Genomic DNA, 840 nt, shown 5'->3' on the forward strand with positions numbered 1-840 from the left:
CCTCCCCCCTCCGCCCCCCACCCCAATAACGATGGGCCAATAACTAAACATTTGTTAGTACCTGATTCTTTTTGTGCTGGTATGAGGTAATGCACCAGTGAATAAGGTCGCCAGGCGCTAATTCAAGCGGCATCTTACCGCGCTGTTACGTACAAATTATTTTATAAGTTCAGCTTAAATTGTCAGGTATGTCGCAGAATCCGACTCGGAATAGATTTTTGTCGAAAATGAAAACCGATACCTGTTTCATTTGGTGTCGCGAAAATCTATCGGATTTCGATTTTTCGAACATGAGCAAATCCGATATTCGAATCAGCTGTTTCTGTCCACCTCTGCATTGTGATTGTGGTATTTTGTAGCAAATAGCAAATAATTTATTAAATTTGTGCATTTTTTGGTGAAATAGCGATAAAAAAACATGAGTTCTGTTCTTTTATTGCTTTTAATTATGGAAGAAGAGCGGTTAGAAAAATTGAAGCGGAGAGTTTTACGAGATCACAACAATCCTCTGGAGCTTCCGGAGCCTGTGTAAACAAGAGCAAATCATTAAGTATACATGCAAATAAGTGTTCTCATTTAAGGCAGCATACTTGTTTCCTTACAGATTTGTAGCTCATTATCGGTTAAACAAAGAGGCATTTGTAATGGTGCTAAATACTATCGAAAGGTATATACCCCCAACTTCCATTTCGTCAATTCTTAAGCTGTGCGCAGTGCCTCGCTTCCTAGCAGAAGGATCATATCAGCGTTCCGTAGGGAATGATATGAATATAAGTTTGGGTAGAAGCATTGTATCTGAAACTTTGACGCAAATGTTAAGAGTTTTGGAGAATCACATTT

The 840-nt window shown here is 38.9% G+C and overlaps 1 protein-coding gene across 1 annotated transcript in view; it reads left to right on the forward strand.

The window, feature by feature from the left end:
- Positions 1 to 200: 200 nt before the first annotated feature.
- Positions 201 to 840, forward strand: part of LOC118732320 — a 670-nt gene continuing 30 nt past the window's right edge. The window contains exons 1-2 of the mRNA XM_036461453.1: positions 201 to 528; positions 605 to 814. Coding sequence (XP_036317346.1) covers positions 419 to 528; positions 605 to 814 — 320 coding nt within the window. The 5' untranslated portion in view covers positions 201 to 418. The remainder of the gene's footprint in view (positions 529 to 604; positions 815 to 840) is intronic.

This window comes from Rhagoletis pomonella, unplaced genomic scaffold (genome assembly GCF_013731165.1).
Source record: "Rhagoletis pomonella isolate Grant_MI unplaced genomic scaffold, Rhpom_1.0 Rhpom_scaffold_18766, whole genome shotgun sequence".
Classification (NCBI taxonomy): domain Eukaryota; kingdom Metazoa; phylum Arthropoda; class Insecta; order Diptera; family Tephritidae; genus Rhagoletis; species Rhagoletis pomonella.